The 18,158-nt window shown below is 42.9% G+C and overlaps 1 protein-coding gene across 6 annotated transcripts in view; it reads left to right on the top strand.

The window, feature by feature from the left end:
* KALRN (kalirin RhoGEF kinase) overlaps positions 1 to 18,158 on the top strand; it is a 798,047-nt gene that overhangs the window by 435,465 nt on the left and 344,424 nt on the right. For all 6 annotated transcript variants that reach the window (XM_030580108.1, XM_030580107.1, XM_030580109.1 and 3 more), the window contains exon 10: positions 8,763 to 8,885. In XM_030580108.1, coding sequence (XP_030435968.1) covers positions 8,763 to 8,885 — 123 coding nt within the window. The remainder of the gene's footprint in view (positions 1 to 8,762; positions 8,886 to 18,158) is intronic.

The following is an 18,158-nucleotide window of genomic DNA, read 5'->3' as shown; positions in this document are numbered from 1 at the left end:
AAAGAATGTGATTCGTGTAGAAAACAAATGAAAATTGTACTCCTTTTTTTCCACTTTAAAATAAGGGAATTGTAAAAAATCAGTTGTTGAGAGTGGTGTTTTCTATTATTTGAGTGTGTGTGTGTGTCTCCCCTCCTCCCTCTGCAATATTTCTGCCAAAGGGTACAGCTGTCCTCAGGAGTGATGCTTTTGTATGGTTCATGCTCTCCTGCCCTTAACAACCTAACACTGATTCCTAACAAACAGTTCTGAGCCCTGTTTAATATGAATATTAAATGTATACAGATTAGATTGTGACATACAGGCTGCACCCATACAAGGATGCTGGACACCTATCACATGTCACTTATGCTCTTTTGCAGACCATCTGGGCCCTGAGTCTGGGTATGTAGGGATAAGCAGGAATACGCTCTTATTCTCTTCCATTGTGCGGGTGCTTAGGAAAGGGCTGGGGGAACAAAGAACCTTGGCTCTACCACTTTACTTGCTAACCAGAGTAGCTGTGCCAACATGAGTGGCAGGAAGTGTTGTAAATTGCTGCAGGGATAGACTACTGGAAATTAGTACCCTAATGTACTATACCATGAGCAAGGAGGAAGCAGGGGAGGCAGCCTTCTGACTCCCAGGTGTGTGTATGAGTCACAATGCTTCCTAGGTTACTTCTAGGCAGTGCCGCTTACACTCTGCCCTCTACTCAGGCCTATACCTAAAGTGAGAAACCAACTAGACTTTCACTAATGCAGCACTGTATTTTCTAAGAGGCATTCTGAAGTTTGAGTTGAGCTCACAGGATAACCCAGCAGTCTGTACTGGACACTTCTGTGGCTTCATAAAATGTGCATCAGCACTGTGGTTCTTTAGTATTATTATTGCAGTAGTATCCACATCTGGATCAGGCACCAGTGTGCTAGGTGCTGCACAGACACCTAGTCAGCAAGAGTTCCTGTCCTGAAGAGCTTGCAGTCTAGATCAAATATCATAGTAATCCTCACTGGCAAGAGATAATTAAAGAAACATCTGGGGGTTAAATAATTACTTCATGTTTCAAATAATGGCCCTGACAATATCCTATAACTAGTCACCTCATCTGAAACTATTATTATTATGATTCATGGCATGTAATATTTTTCTTGGTGATTTTAAAATATATTTGGAATATAGAGGACAGTTATAAAATCAAAAACATAAACTGGAATAAATGTTGAACTCTGCACTTCTTGACAGCACTCTCAAAATATACAAAATATGTAGTGGTAAGGAATAATTAAATTATTTTAACTAAATCACTGTAATTTTGCTTTTTAGCTATAAATCTGGTCATTCATTTTCAGCAACAGAATCAGTCATCAGTACTGTGATCTCAGTTTAAAAAGTCAACATTCAACAGCACTTATCATACTGCTGTTGGTGATTCTGGAGTCATTTCCTTTTCTCGGCATAAGAAAAACTGTGGTCTCTCCAAGACCACAGACAGATAAATGTTTACGAATGCTGATGTTTTTATTTGAATGATGACCTTTCAAGGTTGTTCTTGTGGCTAAGTCACAGGACTGGGTCTGCTGCAGACGTGGGGCATGATATTCAGAGGTCTGAGCATCTGCATCTCCTACTGTTTTCAGTTGGAGTGTGAGTGCTCTGCACTGCTGGAAATTAGGCCTCTGATGTATAAACTAAGGCTACCACTCAACTGTCCCATGCCTCAGTTTCCTCCTTTGTACAATGAGTATAATATTTCCTGTACATCACAGGCTTCGTGATAGGTTTAATATTTTAATGCTTGTAAGCAGTTGTGAGCTTATCAGTTGCAAGGCATTATATATAAGGGTAAAGTAGTATTTATTAATAATAATAGTAAAGGATGGCCCACTACTTAGGATGCTAGCCTAGAACTCAGGAGATCTAGGCTCAATTTCCTTCTCTGTCACAGATTTCTTTTGTCTCTTTGGGCAAGTCACTGAGACCCAGACCCTCAAAAATATTTAGGAGCCCAACTCCCATTGAAATCAACCAGCCCTCCCTTAATATTAGTATTTATAAATAATACTTTGCCCTTTGTATATAATTAGATTGTGACTCAGGCTCCACACCTATGCAAGGGAGTGAGACATGCCCTCCTTCTGACTCCTTTCTTAGGTCATTGTGTAGGCCTAACTGATTTCAGTGGGAGTTAGGTGCCTAAATACCTTTGAGGATCTGACCTTGGGCGCTCTGTATTTCACTTCTCCATCTGCAAAATGGAGGATAATAGCACTTCCCTACTTCACAGGGTTATTGTGAGGATAAATATATTTAAATATATTAAAGATTGTGAGGCATCTAGGTACAGTGGTAAGGGGGCCAGATAAGTACCTGAAATAGATTGACTTTGGTTGGTGCAGATATGGCCACAGAAGTGTGACTGAGCAAGTCATTATGGTTTAAGTAGAAATCTTATTTGACTCATTTCTTGTGGACATTATGGTAGAAATAGATCCTAAGGAAGAAATTGTATCAGCAGGGCCTGCTCTGGCTTTTTTGCCGCTCCAAGCAACAACAAAAAAAAAAGGGTGGGGGTGGTGGCCAGAGCGGCAAAGCAGGGGAAAAAAACAATAAAAAAAAACCTGTGGTGTGGCCAGAGCCAGGGTGCAGGGGGATTTCCTGCGCTGCAGACGTGCCCCGGCCTGTGGAGGGGAGGGGGAGAGAGCTGAGGGGGGAGAGAGAAGGGGGGCGGCCAGGGCTTCATCGGGGTGCTCGCCACACGGCCCCGACGGCCACGCCACTTGCTGGGAGGGCTCTGCGCCGCTCCGGTTGGCTGGGAGGGAAGGACTCGGGCTGCCCTGCTGAGTTTGCTGCTGGGTGCTCCCCTCCTCTGCGCTGCCGCCCCCTACAGGGCGGCCGGATTGGCAAACCAAAAAAAAAAAAAAAAAGACAGCCCTGCCACCCTAGGTTTGGACAGAATGCTGCCCTGTAGAATCTGCCCCCCCAAGCATGAGCTTGCTCGGCTGATGCCTGGAGCCGGCCCTGTGTATCAGATGCTTCATGAAGGGAAAGTGGCATAATGAATCTGTTTAGGAGGGGCATGCCAGGCACAGAGGCAGCATACCAAAAAGATGGAGTAGACAAATAGGGCACTGAGGCGTATATCGTTAGTGAATGATTAATAAATTTTAGCTGAACCATTCACCTTATTTTGATTTATGAAGCGGACATACAACCTCACTATCCTGAGGTCTAATTTTATCTGATCTCATGTGCTAAGTAGTGCTGGACCAGGGCAGCACTTAGAGAAGGGACCTCAAAGAAAACCTCCCAATGCCGCAGGAAGTGGTGTGGCGATTCAGCAAATGGCACCCTCTCCTGTAAGTTAGTATTGAACCAATGCCACAGCATGGCATTAGGGAGCTCTGCGGTGTGTGGATGAGATGCAAAACCAAAGTCGTTACTAGTTATGGATTAAATATCCTATGTCCCTTTTTGCAGGAATATCATAATTTGTATCAGTGCCCTGCCCCTATTAGGTAAACATATGTTGCCAACTTGTATTCCCCCTACAATTTAAAGTGGGTGTTGTATGTTTCATTTCCTGTCTTAAATTGTTGTACACTATTGATGTGAGTTGCCTAAAAAAGAAGGTATCCCATACCAGAAATGGAAACATTTCAATAGTGATTAAAGCAGCCCCTCTGAATACCGTGTGTAATGCTTCAGAGGAAAAATGCTACATATATATAGTTTTAAAAATTACTTTTGATGCTGTAAATATGAAAAAGTTGCCCAAAAAATTGAAGCCATTCGTGAGTTTATTGGAAATAACATTTTTTATGGCTTACAATTTTCTATTAAAAAAAGAGACTGTGACCTCGTGGGTTGAGATCTTCTAAGTCATGATTTAGCCTGAATCCAATTTTAATAACAAGTTGCAAACCCCTGACAAAAGGGAAGAGGATGTTAATGGAAGTATTAATAGAGTCATAATGACAGCTGTGCTAGCAGGCAACCCTCCAATAATTACTATTATTACAAGTTATACGCAAACAAGACAAACACCATAGCAGGCCAGGTGTTATGTTACTGTCATATCATTAAAGGAATGCGTTAGGTTCTATAACCTAGGCAAAAGGGAACAGAGTAGATCATAAAAGAAAAAGCAGGGATAGGAATTTTGTTTTCACAATCCCAAGTCCTAATAGTTAATACGCAAAATGGCATTTGTGACAACTATACATTGTCTCAACAGGAGGTAGGGTGCTTCAGTACCCACTGTTCTAAAGTGCTTTGAACTCTGTGGATGAAAACTACTGTGTAAATGCTAAATATTATTATTAGAATGTTATTGTCATCAATGTAAGAAGAGAGGAAAAGTGACAGTATATATAAAATTACAGCTATAGAGGATCTCATTATAAAGAGACATTTAGAATATATGATGAAAAGAAAAACTGAAACGCCAGGTGTTTTAGATTCTAGACTCCATTTGCCTGAATAAAAGTCACACCCTCCTTTTTTTCATTCTTTTAGTTATCTCAGTTTAATCAGTAACAGCCGCTTTCACCAAAGCCACACTTGCCAAATGGTTCCTACACTCAGCCAGTATCTTCTGTCCTGGCCTCTAGGCATCCCTGCTAATGCATGGAGTGGTCTTACAAAGCCACAGTGGTCTAGACAATGCTGATAAACCTGCAGTTGCAATTTCCCTCCCCACCCCCATGCCTATATGACTGAGGCCCTGCTAATGCAATATTCTCTGCTTATCCTCCAGTGCCACATCATGTGAAGTATGAAAGTAGGAGCCACTTTGTGCTGGCAGAGCTCTATGGTGATGATAATTTTATCTCTAGGGAAATCAGGATGGTCTCACCGTTTATCATAATGCAGGCGCCAACCTTCCTTGGTTAGCAGGAAACCTCCAGCTACTATTCAATTCTCCGTTGACTTCAATGGGAGCTGAAGAAAAACTCCACCTGCAAGCAGTACTGATCACCTTGCATAGGGTGACTAGATGTCCTGTTTTTAAAGGGACATTCCTGTATTTAAGCCCTCCTGCAGGTGTCCCAACTTTTTCTTAAAAATGGGCAAATTGTCCTATATCTTCCATCTCCCCCCACCCCATCAGTGCTGGTGGGTCCTGCTGCTGGCCGGATTCCTGCTTACCAGCTACCTGCCCATCAGCGGTGAGTGGAGGACGGGGGGTCCAGTGACTGCCAAAGGGAGTGGGTGTGCAAGGCTGGCCACTCCCCCGCTGGTCCGTCAGTGCAGGGCCCCTGCGTGCCGGCTCTTGGCCAGCAGGGTCCTGCCCCCCGTCCCATTTCCGGTCAGCTCTTGGGAAAGCTCAAGACCCTCTGGCCTGAAGCGCTGGCCAGGAGGAGCTGAGCCCTGCATGTGCCAAAGCCCTGCACAGCACTGGCACGGGGAAGCATCTCTGCCCTTCAGCTAAGCTATGGAGTGGGAGGGAGCGGGAGCGATTTCTAGCCTGTTCACATCCTGAACCTGCAGGCTCCACAGCAGCCCCCATGGCAGGGGCTTAGAACCCTCTTCACCCCTGAGCCCCGGGTCCTGCTCCCAGGGAGTGCGGGGCTGCTCTGTCCCCTAGGCACCCTCTCCCGCTGCCTGCTGAGTCACCTCTCTGGCCAGTTTTGGTGAAGCCCCTGCAGCCAGGTTCCTTGGGTTCTGGTGCACAATGTATCCTTAGTAGGGTAGCCAGGTGTGGTTGGCTGTATTTCTGGAGGTTTCATCACATGACATAATCTTTAATTAAATATTAATCTTTAATTCCTGGAGACTCCAAGGAAATCCTGGAGGGTTGGCAACCCTAATCCTTAGGGATTAACCTCTTCCTGCCTGCACTGTAGCCAGAGGCAGCTGGGTTATGTGAGGTGTTAACTGCCTTTCAGCACTGTGCAGGAAGGAAGGGACAAGCTGCTTCCAGCCACACGGGGAAGGCGAGGGGAGAAAGATGATCTCTACAAAGATACAGGCCAGGTCATCCCTTCCCCCCATCCCCTGTAGCTGGAAATAGCCCTGTCCCTTCCCTCCTGTGCAGTGCCAAAAGGCTGCTGCTGGCTATGTTCTAATGCAAACCCTGGCAAAAATCAGGGGAGGGAGGGCATGTGCCCTTGCATGCCCCTCCCCCTACACGTTGCCTCAGGTGGACTTGGTACCAGGAGAGATGGGTTGTCCTGGGGACCCTGCCAGGCGTGGTGGGTGGAGAGCGCCGGGCAGGGAGGATCAGGTTGGTCGGTCACCCCCACTGTGTGAGAGAGATGTATAGGAGTGTGTATCTGTGTGTCACCTCTCCCTATGTGTCAAGGGGCAGAGGTTGTGTGTGTCACCCCTCCCTGTGTGAACCCTAAAGCCTTAAAGATAAGAAAGTAAATAAAAAGAATCCAACTATGCAGTATTTCTTTTTAACAGGGGCTCATCAACTTGATGTTAATTTGAATGTTTGTACTGTATTGTTCTGATTGATTGCTGTTGAACTTGCTTGAATACAAGTAATTTTACCAAGTGTCCCGTATTCAGTGTAGGGAAATAAGGTCGCCCTAACCTTGAAGGATGAAATCCTAATTCCCTACACATACTGTGACACAGAATCACCAGTGCTGGGCACATTTCTTATTTACTCTCTCCATTTCTTACCCCCAGTGGATCTGAATAACCCCTAACTCCTGACTGCTTGCATGACGTAGGAACTTGAGGTCAGCTAGAGGGAGAAGATCACACAAGATATCTTAGACTTTGCAGACATGTGCTACAATCAGCATGAGCCAGTTCTGCGGGCTCCCAGATTAGCATGAACTGACCCTATGCTTGGGACATCTACACGAGGCATCCAAAATCTTGGAATTTAGTGTAAATGATAGTGGCTTAATGATTGAGAAACCAAACTAGCATTACTGAGAGAGGCAGGTCCAGACTGACAACAGTGATACAGCTGAACAGTTTTGGAAAGAAAATCTCCTAAACCTTCAGACTATCAGACTTGTGACTTTGCTCTCAGTAGGGTTCAGTTACAGTGGGTAGCTTGAAATCTGACGTTACTTGAAAAGTTGATACCCATCAGTTTTTTACAGCTTTTACCTAAGGACCCTTAACCTTTCCTTTTTAGATGCCCTGATAACCCTCTCTCGGCTCCTCCTGAGCAATTTGAATGTATCCCTCCCTCATGTGTTTGGACTTGTTTTAGATTTTGCACATTGAAGTCTGCTGTCTGTGTGAAGTCAATCATTGCACAACTGGCACTAGGTTTCAGTTTACACTGGGAGTGTATTGTGGTGGGTTTGGGCCCTTTGGGTGTCACCTGATGTGCTGGGATGCTGCTGAGTCAGCCTATTCTGCCGTCCTGGGTCCCCTTTACCTGACCTTGCTGGGTTAGGCTCACAAGCCTCTTCCAGTCAAGCACACAGGCAGAGTCGCACCCAGCTGCACAGGGAGATCCGCTCTGGTAAGATTCAGCGTTAGGAGCTTGCCCCAACACTTTGGTGCCCACTCCCTTTAAGAGGTACAAACCCAAAGGTTTTTTGAAATTCGCCCCCTCCCTCAATGTGAAGAGAGATATGCACAACTTGTCCCCATTAGAAATTACATAAACTGGGTTATATTATAAATAAGAAATAAGTTTATTAACTACAAAAGGTGAGTTTTAAGTGAATATAAGAGATAGCAGATAAGCAGATTACTGACCAAATAAAGCAAAATACACAAGCTAAGCTCAGTATACTTAAGAAACAGGTTACAAAATGTAATTTCTTACTCTAACTATTATTTTAGGCAGGTTGCAAAGTTTCTGTAGTTCAGAGTTCCAGTTATATTTCTTTTCAGACTGGATCCCTGTCTCAGTCTGGACCCCCCACCACCACGCCTTCACTTCAGGTGGCTTTAGCAGTCTTTCTTTTTGGGCCGACAGGACATGGAGAGGAGGAGTCCCATTTGCCTTCCTCCCCACCCTTAAATAGGATTTATATAAGGCGGGAATCCTTTGTTCCCCAAATTTGACCCCCCTTCCCTTTGAGTGGAAAATTACAAGAAGTCCTAGGTAATGTTTAGTATGAGGTGACAAGACCACCTGACTCTGTAGGATGACAGCGTCCATGAGTCAGTGACAGTATGGAGTGTCCCCAAGAAGGCCAACTCTTTTCACAGTCCATTGTCCTCACTGATGGGTCATCAGCCTGTCTGGCTTTTCCATTGTTGTACCTGAAGTGTTAGCAGTGGGCGTCACCCAAAGTAGCATAGTTGAAACACAGATACATGATCAATATTCCTAACTTCAGATACAGAAATGATACAGGCATACAAACTGGATAATCACATTCAGTAAATCATAACCTTTCCAATGATATCTTATAAGACCCATTTTGCATTAAGTATATCTCTGTTATGTCATATTCATAAGCATATTTTCATAAATAATATGGAGTGAAACGTCACATGTATAACAAGTGGAAGATACCAGATGTAAAAGACTTCCCATTTCCCAGCACCCCTGCAGTTCAGAGAATCTCAAATTAAATTATTCAAAAGCAAACACTTATGTTCTCTCAAACGATCATGTTATGTGTAACCCATATAAACAGGTAATGGCATTCCAATAATGGTAATTTATCACTAACATCTAAAACCACTTTATCTTCAGTCTGATTGGATTAGACTCTGCCTTATGCCAGTGTATTTTGCTACAGCAGACATACACAAATAATTTTTTCAGCTGTTTTAGCCATTTACTGAGAAATTCTATGTGATAAAGAGACATAATAGATAATTGGATGTTCTTCTTTTGTGCCCAGGTATTGGACTGGATTGAAAACCATGGGGAAGCCTTTCTTAGTAAACACACTGGAGTGGGAAAGTCTCTGCACAGGGCACGAGCCCTTCAGAAAAGACATGATGATTTTGAAGAAGTAGCACAGGTAAGAGGCTAAAAATCTAGAAGTTATATGCACAGTTTGCCCTTTCATGCTGATTTTGTTTTCCTTTCATAGACTTCTGTGAACAAATGTTGCTATTCATAGAGCTCTGTAACTCTTCTCAAACACATGAAATGGACTTTACCCTGCAAAGTTTAAAATCTATCACCAGATTTTCGGTTCAGAATGAAAGGTTGTTTTGAGAGCAAAACTGGTAGCTTTCTTCACAGCAGTGGATTTGACGGGGGAGTATTCCTGACACACATGAAATGGGAGGCAGCAGAAAGGGAATGTGAAAGGGGCGCAATTCTGAGAGAGAAAAGAAGGGTGAAATAAGGAGAGCAGATCATGGGGAACAGAAGAGAAGCAAGAGATGAGAAATATAGATGGGGAAAGAGTAATGCAGGCCTTGGCGTTAATGATGAGGCACTTGAATGTGAAGTAGAATTGGAGAGGTAACCAATGAAGGAATAGAGGAGAAGCTGATGTGGTTGCAATGATGACAAATATTATCCAACTTATTGTGAGTAGATAAATAGATTTTAAGGCCAGAAGGGACCATTATGCTCATCTAGTCTGGCCTTCTGCATAATACAGACAATAGAACATCATCCTGTAATTTCTGCATCAAGCCTGTAACTCCTGTTTGAAGTATAGTATATATTTTGGAAAGACATCGTCTTATTTCAGAGACTTAAAGTGATGGAGAATTTACTATATTTCTAGGTAAGTTCTTCTAATGATTAATTACTATCACTGTTAAAAAATGTTTACCCTATTCCTAGTGTGAATTTATGTCCCCTCATCTTCCAGCCATTGGATCTTAGTATGCCTTTTTTCTGCTGGGCTAAAGAGATGTATATTAGAAATCTCTTCCCCACATAGGTACTTGTAGCTTATGATCTAGCCAATTCTTAGCCTTTTCTTATCTAAACTACACTGATCTATTGGGATGCTGCTATATGGCTTCCCTTTATTAACAACTCTTAAAATATATACCAGAATGCAAACTTTTTATCACTAATGACATTTTGCTCTAAGTTCCTCATAAACAGAGTAATGCAGACTTTTGTAAATAAAGCTTATCTCAGCCTTGGTTGCCGATAGTCTTTGAGTTGTCAAGTGCTCCAGTCTCAGGGCATTGTAGATGGAAAGGTGCTCTCAGTAAATTAGGTTTTATATAGATCAGATACTTTGCTTATATGATGGGCACAAGACTTATTGCCCCTCAGATGGTCTCTGATCTATCATAGAAGTATGAGATGGGAAAGACTTATTAGATCATCTAGTGCAACCCCTAGCCATCTTTTTCTGGTGTTTTCCTGATTCAATTTTAGATGTCCCAAGCAATATGGCTTACACATATCCATGTGGAGACTGTTTCTCAGCCTGGTGGAGGTCACTGTCTGGAAGTTCTTCTTGACATTCAGTTTATGATTTCCCTTTCTTAATTTCTTTCCATTTCTCTTGTTTATGCATCTTTTACTGTCATAATTAATTCATCTCCTTCCTTGGCATTTACAGACTTCATATTTTTGTAGCTATTATCATGTCTCCTTCTAATTGTCTCTTAGCCATGTTGTACGAATTTAACTCCACTAGGCTTTTTTATTAGTCAGCCCTTTCAGCCCGCTCATCTTTTATTATTGTCTTTCCCTCAACTCTGTCCAGTTTGTCGATATCTTTCTGGTAATCAGAAGCTCAGATATGAATGCAGTTTCCAGAAGTGGTCACATCAGAACTGTACAGGGAAGGACTATAATGGTACCTCCTTTTCTCATGAGGTGAAGCCTTTGCATTTGCAGTCTACAGTTACATTGTCTTACATTGTCAATTGGTAGCTCATATCAGTGGTAACTGGTTGCTCAGCCTGGCAAACTCTGAACACTAATGACTTAGAATCTTGTGCTTTAGATACTAAGCCTCCTACTTAGAAATGGCTGGCCTGGCATAATTCCCATTAACTTCAGTGGGAATAGGATCTGGACCCTTCCACTGGTAGATTTACATGAGAGTATTGTTACTAATTTATGAGATCTGTCTGAACTATGACATTGGAATGCAGTGTTGGCAAATGGGTCATGGGGATGTATGTTGAGGGGTAAAATGAAAGGAATCTCATGCTTTATCCAAGGTCAAAGACTTGAAAATATAATACTCTCTGCTTTGGAAAGAGTAATAGCTGGAGTAAAGAAGAAAGGCTATAAATTTATCACACCTGGGATTCTTCTGAAGAAACGTCTCATGAGGAAGATTTTGTGGTTTGGGAATAAATCTTCCTTCTTTTCACTGTATTCATGATTCATTCTTTTATCTCCCCGCCCCCGGCCTCCCTTCCCTTTGGATTTGGGACTTAACTCTTTAGAGTTTGTCTCCATTAGAGTGGTTTTTTTCCCCTCAACTGAATTAATTACCAGTTACCTCAAGGTGGTTAACCGCTTTGTAAAGGCTGGTTTGGATGATTCCATATGATTTGTTCCTGGCTGAGCCTTAGGTTAAAGCAAAAATGTTTATTCTAGGATCAAGGATTGAAGAATGTCCACACTATCCCTTTGCAAAGATTGAGTTAATTGGCAATCAGGTAACTCAGGGTAAAAAAGTGCAGTCTATGCATACTTGGCTTAAGAGACTGAAGACGCATGCAGTGGTATTTCATTTTAGTGATTTCCAGGCATTCATTCTGCCTTATGGATAAACATTTACTCTCCAAAATCTGTTTTCTATTGGTGTTGATGTGTTTGCCTCTGGCTCATACTGATAGGAGGCATTTATGTTTGTAAGACTCAGACTGGAGTTTCTCTGAGTTACCTTGATGTTTTCAGTGGTAATTAGTTCATGCTTTTGAATGCAGCTAAACTGCATGTAAAGAATATTCGTGTTTCTGGGATTGCAATGTAGACTATGTCTACACTGCACAGTTTACCTGGGTGATTGGCACCTGGGTCTGATCACCCTAGTTAGTCTACCCCAGGTGTGAGCATCCCCATTTCTAAATCCTATGGAGTTACACTGTCCTCACTAATTCTGCACTCACCCATATGTGTCTGGGGGCATATCCCAAGGTTCTTCGTGCTGAGATGCTCTAGGAATCATTCCCAGTCAGTTGTCAGTTATGGGAGAACTTGTCTGGACTTTGAGGGTGTGTGGAATCGTGAAAGGGCACTGAAGAAGTATCAGCACTTGAGTGATTTAGCCTGCATCTTCACTGCAAAGTGGGTGGGTTCCAGTGTGAGTTAGAGTAGCCTGGGTTCTAACCCTCAGCTAGGTAAGCTAGCCAGGTCTTAACGCACTTCCAAACCTGGGTAAAAGGTTTTGCTGTGCAGACAGCAAGGGTGGGATTAAGGTTAAAACCTGCGTAAGTACAATGGGTGAACTGTGCAGTGTAGACACCCCGCTAGAGAGAGACTCTGGAACATACTGTCCTGGCAATATGGAGATTCTTCTTATGTACAAACATCTGATGAATAAGTTTGCTGTACACAGTGGCCAGACAATGAACAGAACAGGGCAATTTCAAGTGATCCATCTCCTGTTGTGCAGTCCCAGCTTCTGGCATTTGGAGATTTAGGGACACCCAGAGCATAGGGTTGTGTCCTGACCATCTTGGTTAACAGCCTTTGTTGGACTTATTGTCCATGAATTATCTAATTCTTTTTTTTTAAACCCAGTTATAGTTTTGGCCTTCATGACATCCCATGACAACCATTTCCACATGTTGACTGTGTATTGTATGAAGATACCTGTCTCTTGTAATATTTGGAGATTTTTCTTATTGTAATTATTCTGCATGAAATGTAAGGATGGCCTATAAAATGAAGATGGACAAAGTAGATGGAGCTCTGAGTGGGCCCTCTGCATCATCCAGAACCCAAGCTTTTCTTGTGCATTTTATAGGCCTTTTTTTATATCTCATGCAAATCTGAGGTCTTCGGCTATTTCTCAGCCAGATAACACTAGCCTATGGTTTGTCACTCCTGGAAAAGCTGCCCTTACAGCACCAGCCAGCAATAAAATGAAAGAATCAGACACTAATGATTAGTTGTTATCAAGATATCATTCCAGGAAGTACTGCATCAACTGTATTTCCTTGAATGACAAATAAGCACAGTAGCCTCTTTGAGGGCCTAGAGTATCTTTTATGGGTGCGTATGATAACCACAGTTCAGCCAATTCCCCAAATGTTACACATGATGTAAATACAAATAAGGTCCGATTTTAGAATCTACAAGCCTATCTTTCCTCACCAGGCACTTCAATATAGAAAAGCACTGAATATTTTTCTTCCAGAACTGAATGAGAATATACTATGGACTGGATCGTGCCCCCTTGATCTGTTCATGTCTGTGTGGAAGGACGAGATGAGCCACTACTGCAGCTCTGTCAGCTTTGAACTGCCCCCTACAAAAAACTCCCTACACTTAGGGTGACCAGGCATCCTGATAAAATCGGGACCATCCTGATATTTAGGTGTTTGTCCTGTGTCCCAACTGATCTTTGGTTGGGACGCAATTTGTCCTGATCTTTCGGTCCATTGGCAGCACTTGGCTTTTTTTTTTTTTCTCTTCACTGCTCTGCTGGTGGACCCCCCCACCATGTGTCCCAATATTTTCTCCCTCTGAGCTGGTCACCCTACCTACACTCCACATATGAAGAGGGAGAATGTAGTGCACTGTCCCTCCTGCCAACACTCCAAGAAATCTGCTTAGAAGTTAATAACGGCCTCAGGCTTGTTAACTTCTTTGCAGAGCCCTTTGCATGCTGTGAAATCCTCCTTCACATAGGGTACTATGGGCAGCTCCTGGCAGAAGCCCTGTTGAAACAGCTTGCCTGGATTCATGCTGATTGTTAATTAGGGGAGAGGGCTGGCAGACAGTATGGAGGCAAATGACCTCTATTTTAGATCTCCCTCAAAATCACCGCAGTCTCAGGGGATATACAGGCTTTATGATCCAGCTCCCAGAATGATTTGAAGCTAATTTTTCAAGAAAAACTTTTCTGAGTAGGCTCTTTTGCAGGTGTGTGCAATCTGATCCCATGTTTAGATCAGGGGTTCTCAACCTTTTTCTTTCTGAGCCTCCTCCACCCCCCAACATGCTATAAAAACTCCACAGCCCACCTGTGCCACAATAACTGGTTTTCTACATATAAAAGTCAGGGTCAGCCTTAGGGGGTAGCAAGCTGAGCAGTTGCCTGGTGCCTCACATCATAGGGTCCCCTGCAAAGCTACTTTGCTTCAGCTCCGTATGGCGGAGCTCAGGGCCCCGGGCTTCAGCCCCATGTAGTGGGGTTTCGGCTTTCTGCCCTGGGTCCCAGTGAGTCTAATGCTGACACTGCTTGGTGGCCCCCCTGAAACGTGCTCATGGGCCCCTGGTTGAGAACCACTGGTTTAGATTTACCCACCACTTTGCTAGAATGAGAGAATTTGTCTCACTATGTGTTTTGGCCTGTAGATGGCACTCCCTGTACATTTTTAAAAAGACCTTCAGGTCTATAACGGGCTGAGCCACGGTTTGGTTTTGAATCCAAGTTAACAGAATGTTGTCTTGAACTGAATTGCCAGTTGGATCCTGGATAGCTGCAATATCTCCCCTAGGCCCCCTCTCACCCTCAAAATGCTTTAATGCTCAGGATCACCTGAGAAAGCAGTAAACCTTAGGGGTTGGTTTTTTTTTTTTGCTTTCCTCTGCAGTATGAGGTGCTGCTCACTTGCTAGAATTATCTGGGTTTATCTCACTTAATCAGGCCCCTGCCATTGCAGGGGCCTTGGGTATTGGTACACCTCAGTCCCGTCTGTTCTCTACCAGTGGCACACAATCATTTAGTCTCCCAAAGGCTGTAATACTTTGGTCCAATTGCAATTGTTGAATTTAGTGTGTGGGTGGCTGGGTGGTGGTGGTGGCCTGTGATATACAGGAGGTCAGACTAGATGATCTGGGGATCCCCTCTGGCCTTAAACTCTATTATTTTGTGACATCTGTTGCCTGTAAATGCACAGTTGCGTATTCAGTACCTACATATAATACAGTGCTCACCATGTGTCCTTTTGTTGAGGAATTGCTCTAGCTGCTTCATTGCCCTTTGGCCTCGCATCAGTTTCTCAGCTATTATTGACTTTTAGGTTTAGATGCTCTAAGATTACAATGTAAAATACCTAAAGTACAATGTGTAACAAGTGCACACATTCTGGATGCCATTGCTTCAGAACTTGCAGAATCATTATTTCATCCTCATCAAACATACCATGTGAGCTGGGGTGGGCCAGAGACGTGTGACCCCTGGAGTTTGTGGAGCTTGCATCTGAATCAAAATGTGGCAAGTCATGTTGTTCTTATTCAGGATTAAAGCATCATCTATAGCAGTACATAGTCTGTATTACTGTAGATTCTGAACACTTTAGGATTCCTTAAAGCCTATTTGCCCAAGTGAACTACTGGACCCTCTTCTAAATGCAACTATTAATGGTGCCGCACATCCCAGGCATCACACAGGGAAAGTTGCTGTACTTCAGGAAGTGATTATAAATGGATGGTGAAATGTTACTCACTTTCTCCTCTCCACAAGTATCAACTGTTCTATTTACTCCCATGAGATCATTTGGAAACGGATGGCTTGAGATCTAAACATCAGCTTTCAAGTGTCTATGCTTTTTGTACCTCCATTTCTAATCCCTACAGATTCAACTTTGCCCTTCATTCTTCTTGGCCAGATAATTTCAGTTCCATAGTTTAAGGTTTGGGAGCATTCAGATGAGACCTTGAAAGCCAAGGGCACGTTTATTCTGTTTCAAATCAAAGATTATGTGGTATTCTTCATGTGAGTAGCAGTTTACTCTGGACTTCCTGGCTAAAATTTTCCCTCCTTCCATTGTAGTGTACAGTACATTGGTTGTGCACCTGCCTGTCATCCATTCTGGAGTGGATTACATTCCAGAGATGCTGTATGTATATAGTTTCCAAAGCATTTTGGGATTAAATAGGTGTTATATTATAAGTGTTTATATATTTAAAAATATTATTAAGTTCTGTTTGTCATGGGAACTAGCAAAGTAGTGAGTACTAGAACACCTGCAGGTAAAAGTGTACCCCGTGATCTTTTATTATTGAAATATTTTTGAACTAGTTCAACCAAAACTAAATGAGGTTATGTAATAGTCAAGCCAAAGCTGAATTGCAAACAGCTACTTGTTTGGCCTTGAAGATCAAAATCCAGTGTTTTGTCTTACAAATTCCAACTCTGTTGGATGTCAGCGTTGTTAAGTTTGGCATGAAGTCGAGTACTGATTTAAAACAGGCATAATTTAGGAAACCATGTTGATAATGAGTGTTTAGTGAGTGTTGTCCCAGGGTAATTTTTGAAAACTTTGTGGTTTGGTTTTTGACCTACCTGCCTGTCTAGAATTGATGGGAATATCTTACCAGGCATACTGGAATTCTCTTTTAGTTGGCTTACTGTGAACGTGGGGTGAAAGATTGAGCTTTGGCAAGGAAAGTAGAGAAAGAAGGCAATAGCAGGAAAAAAAATTGTTTGGAATTATCCAAAAACTAACTAAACTTTCAGTACTGTTAACCCCAGAAGTTCAAAAATCATGCGTTAGTCCCCAAAATGTCATGAAATTATTCCAGGATTCTTATGCAAAGTTACATGTCTGTATATTTATCACCTCACATGGCTAATCAACAAGGTCTTAACCCACAACCATATCCACAGCACAGATCTTTTCCACTTTAGATATATAAACAACTGGTGAGGGGAAAAAGCATGCTGTTATTTTTTATCTGGAACAGTCCTTACAGGGAGAGAAAACACAAACATTACTGGAGGGTTACATACATGTTTGTGAAACAGCACTGGAACTCTGGGCTGGGGTTTTTGGTTTTTCTTCCTGCATGGAAGCAACTTGTGCGCTGTTACTTACAAACAGTATGACCAAATGAAACAATGCCCAGATTTGGATTGTCTGTGGGGTCTGAATGTAAATGCATGAACCTGTACCACTTTATCTGAAGAACCGGCTCTCAAAGCATGGAAGTAGTAGCAGAGCAGAAACCTCCATAAGAGGTCTAACTGCTAAAAGGGGATGACACAGAGCTGCACTATGCTAGAGCTTTTCTACACTTGAAATGTTACAGTGGCACAGCTGTGCCACTGCAGCTGCACTACTGTAGCGCTTCAGTGTAGACACTACCTATGCCAGTGGGAGGGGTTCTCATAGACTCATAGACTTTAAGGTCAGAAGGGACCATTATGATCATCTAGTCTGACCTACTGCACAATGCAGGCCACACAATCTCACCCATCCACTTCTATAACAAACTCCTAACCTATGTCTAAGTTATTGAAGTCCTCAAATTGTGGTTTGAAGACTTCAAGCTGCAGAGAATCCTCCAGCAAGTGACCCATGCCCCATGCTGCAGAGGAGGACGAAAAAGCTCCAGGGCCTCTGCCAATCTGCCCTGGAGGAAAATTTCTTCCTAACCCCAGATATGGCGATCAGTTAAACCCTGAGCATGTGGGCAAGACTCACCAGCCAGCACCCAGGAAAGAATTCTCTGTAGTAACTCAGATCCCATCCCATCTAACATCCCATCACAGACCACTCGGTATACTTACCTGCTGATAATCAAAGATCAATTACCAAATTAATTGCCAAAATTAGGCTATCCCATCATACCATCCCCTCCATAAACTTATCAAGCTTAGTCTTAAAGCCAGATATGTCTTTTGCCCCCTCCCGACAGTATAGTTAATCCACCTTCCTGCAAGGCGGTGGCTAGGTCAGTGGAGGAATTCTTCTGTTGACCTATCACTGTCTACTTGGGGATTTAGGGTTGGGTTGAGATGTGTTGATTTTTTGCACCCCTGAGTGATGTAGGTAAGCCAACCTAATTTTCCAGTGTAGACCAGGCCTTAGTGTGTATTACCAAAACACCTAATTTGCCAAGCTTCTTCTCAAAGACCGCATGGCAAAGTGGATGAGACTTGGCTCAGTTATGTTAGCAAACTGGATTTTATTCTCAGCTCTTGTGACCTTGTGCAAACTCTGAATTATCTTACCCATGAATTGGGTGAATGACAGTTATCCCCCACCAGGGTAGCAGTTTGAGATCTTGACTCATAATATGCATTATGAAGTGCAGAGAAATATTAACAGCAGTTAGTGGAAGAGCTGTGACTAGAACTCATAATCCCCATTTGCAATTTAGTGCACCTTCTCCTGCAGTACAAGTGGTCTCTCTTTCTGTCTGTGCTTCTGTTTTCCCCAAAATCTCATGACCA

This window comes from Gopherus evgoodei, chromosome 11, assembly GCF_007399415.2.
Source record: "Gopherus evgoodei ecotype Sinaloan lineage chromosome 11, rGopEvg1_v1.p, whole genome shotgun sequence".
NCBI classification, from domain to species: Eukaryota; Metazoa; Chordata; order Testudines; family Testudinidae; genus Gopherus; species Gopherus evgoodei.
This window is presented reverse-complemented; position numbering and strand designations above follow the sequence as displayed.